The following is a 3455-nucleotide window of genomic DNA, read 5'->3' on the forward strand; positions in this document are numbered from 1 at the left end:
GTCCCTTTCTGGTTGGGAAAGGGAAAGGAGAAACAAAGAAAGTTTATGATGTAGTTGTCTAGTGCCATCTTTCTCAAGAAAAAAGGCATGGGGTGAAGGAGGCTGGCACAGCTGGAAACCAGTACTTCAAGGCACTTGAAGTGGCAGTTCTGGATGTCCCAGTTATCCCATTGGAAAAGGAGAAGTGTTAATGTAGCTGCACTGCCTCTTAGCCGTTTAGCTGCACTATATAAAGCAGTTTGATCCCACTTTTGCTAACATGGTTCCATCCTAACGAAAGCTGGGACATGTGGTTTAGTGAGATACTTTGCAGAAAAGGATTAATACTCAATACCATAGAATACCAAACCAATAAATCCCAGGATCTCATGGAATGGAGCCACGGCTGTCAAATTCACATACAGATACACTTAGATTCTGGTTAAATTCAGTATTTAGTTAAGATATGGAGTCTAGCCAATATATCTGTATATGAGAATTGCTGCTTTCCCACTCCTGTCTGCTTGCATTCAGTATAGGTATGGGATGAGGATGCGTATCTGTGCATATAAATTACCTCTTTGTCTTTCCCTCTCTGTGGAATGTTTTGCATCTGGGTTAGCTTTTCAATGGGATGCATACCAGTTGGGCATTCTATTCTAGTACCAATGTGGTGCTCACATTGAATGTGGTACTCACACTCCACTCCTCCAGGAAACACATTATGAAGAGATACTGAAGTCCAAAACAGGAAAGAGAGGAACAGGAGGAGAATAGGAGCTTACAGCAGCTGAGCTTTAAAAGGCATTAAGCTGTTGAACATCAGATAAACCTTTTTGTTTCAAGTGCCACAATGAAGCTATTGAAGATGAATTCAACATGTGTATACATCACTAAAATGAGCCCCAGATGCTTACCTCCATTATAGCTTTTACAAGACCAGAAATATTAGGAGAAACACAACAAATCTTCACTCCCTGATTTCATTTTGACCATAGGAACAATAACTTGGCTCCAAGCCTCTACTGGTACAGTCAGTGATGTCTGTATTGCAGGTGTCGCAATGGCATCCGGTAGCCACTGGGTAGGAATAAAGCGATTCTGTGTGTCCAGCACAGCCTGGGATCTTTATAGTCTCATACACAATTGACTTGAATGTGCAGACTTTCTGGACATTTTTTATTAACGGGTGCTTGTCATTGAGATCCTAATAAGGACAACAAAAGAGGGGGAAAACAACAACATTGAATCCATTTTCCAACAGGGGTGTTAGAACACTCTTTTTGTGATAACTTTTCTATATTTTAAAAACTGGATCAAAACTTAAAGTGTGTCATCATTTTCTCTCATGATTCCTGTGAACTTTGAACAATTAGTTAAATGAAAATCAATTCCCATATTACAGCTGGTCATATTGAAAACCTTTATTACAAGACAAGTTGCTCCAGGTCTGTATTCCATGACATTGCTTCACACATTTATCCATAGCAAAAAATAATAAAATAAAATAAAGGTAGCTGCAGGAACTGTAATGATTTTAAGATAGCATTATGAGTACCGTGATTTCCTGTAGCAATTATGAGTACCATGACTATGGGTGTACAACACAATGGAATACACAGCACTTACATATCTGTAAGTCTGGATTATAAATCTATAATTGCAATAAAACAATATGTTGTTGCAACCTCTGTCCCCCTACAGTATTTTATGCAATCTTCCCAATCTATTTTGTTTTTTAAAAGCCCCCCCCCTTTTTTTTTTTTTTTTTTTTGCTATTAGTCCTGCTGATAAAAAGTGCTGCTATTTTCACTCTTGAACATGGGGAATGACAATTTTTGACAGGTCTTAATATGTTGAGGTTCACTTTCTTATGAAGGAGAAGAAAATTGTTGCCTATTCTTAAAGACCAAGAAGAGCACTGGACGTATTCTTTTCAGTTGGCATCACTGACAAACTCAACTGTTAATTTTGTATTTTTCTGGATCTCAGGTTTTGGACCTGAGATGACTTAACACTTCTCTATCATTATTATTGTATTGGAATCTCACCATTGTCAAACAATAGCCGGAACACCAAGTCGCATTCACACGGATGCAGAAGCCACACTCTTCCTTCTCCACCACAATTGTGATATTAGAGAGTTCACAGTGATTACAATAAATAGTCTTCCAACAAAGTAACAGAGCACACAAATTAAGTGTCTTCATCCTATAGTGCAAACAAAGGGATTCAGAGAGTGGTTTAAAGTTCTACATATCTCAAGAAACAAACATTAGTATTCTTTGAATGCTGATAAAAGATTCACATTTGAACAGAAATGATGGGCGTGCACACACATACACACAAATAAATAAATAGAGCTCTAGGGTTATTGTTAGAAGATAAGAGATTTGTTCATTGAATGTGTATATTAAAATCATCCAAATATTTCTATGAGGTAAATGAGATTTCTATTACTCCAACAAATAATCTCCTTTATGTTCTAAGGGGGAAAGGAAAATTGAATAAACACATTAAAAGAAAAAAGCAAAAGGCCTCCTCTCTAGGCTCAGTTTTAAAATGGAACTTTTGTATGTAAAGTCTTACAAATATTTTGCCAATTTCAAAAAAGTCTTAATTAAGAATTCAAAAAACAAACAAAAAGGTTACCTGTATCAGAGGTGCTGTGCCGGAATTAGTTGTCCAGAGAGGGAAGCCTCACATTGTCCTTTTATACAAAGTCAGGTGTAACTTACACCTGGAGGATTTGGAGGGTATTAAAGCAACTGACATTCGCTTCAGTCCCAAACAAGAGAAGGGGGGGGGGGGGGGGAAACACTGCTTTAATACTTAGCCAGACGCAGAGATGAAACCTTGTGTCATCTTTTATATTGCCTATTACATTTTTAATCAAAAGAAATTAACTTGTAGCTTGAGTAAATGTATTGTAATAGGTATTTAAACCTTATATGCCTTTCATTCTATTTAAAATTAAGAATGGTCAAGATTTTATTTTGAATACTCCTTTTTAGAATGACATAAATATACATCAGTGTACATGTGTTGGACTCCCCAGCAATGTAGCCAATTGTGTGCTGGGCGTCATGGGCTCAGGATGATCCATTACTGCTCTATTGCCACAAATGCTTTCCCCTTTGTGGGAACATACCAGAGAGGGGGACTGCAGGAAAAAGCACAAGTTCACAATGCAGAGAAAAGACACGTATTAGGAGTTACATCTAGACATACAAGCTCTATGCCATCAAGCAAATGAATAATACAAGATATAGAAGAGAAACCATAAAATAATGCAATTTAGTGATGAGAATAACATAGCAGAAAATGATATTGAACTGATGAAGATAAATTGTTGGATGATAAAGGCCACAGCTTTTGTTAGTTACAATTGCAGAGACAGTTGGTGCCATGCACCAACCTACAAAACCCTATACGGCTCCGGCCCAGCATACCTGTCTGAACGCATCTCCCTCTAC

The 3455-nt window shown here is 37.6% G+C and overlaps 1 protein-coding gene across 1 annotated transcript; it reads right to left on the reverse strand.

Moving 5' to 3' along the window:
• Window positions 1-889: 889 nt before the first annotated feature.
• Window positions 890-2189, reverse strand: FSHB (follicle stimulating hormone subunit beta). The gene is made up of 2 exons (XM_060754916.2): window positions 2031-2189; window positions 890-1186 (listed from the first exon to the last, which is right to left on the reverse strand). The coding sequence occupies exons 1-2, from the start codon at window positions 2187-2189 to the stop codon at window positions 950-952; spliced, it is 396 nt and encodes a 131-aa protein (XP_060610899.2). The 3' UTR covers window positions 890-949.
• Window positions 2190-3455: the final 1266 nt, after the last annotated feature.

The sequence above is a fragment of the Anolis sagrei genome, chromosome 1 (assembly GCF_037176765.1).
Source record: "Anolis sagrei isolate rAnoSag1 chromosome 1, rAnoSag1.mat, whole genome shotgun sequence".
Classification (NCBI taxonomy): domain Eukaryota; kingdom Metazoa; phylum Chordata; class Lepidosauria; order Squamata; family Dactyloidae; genus Anolis; species Anolis sagrei.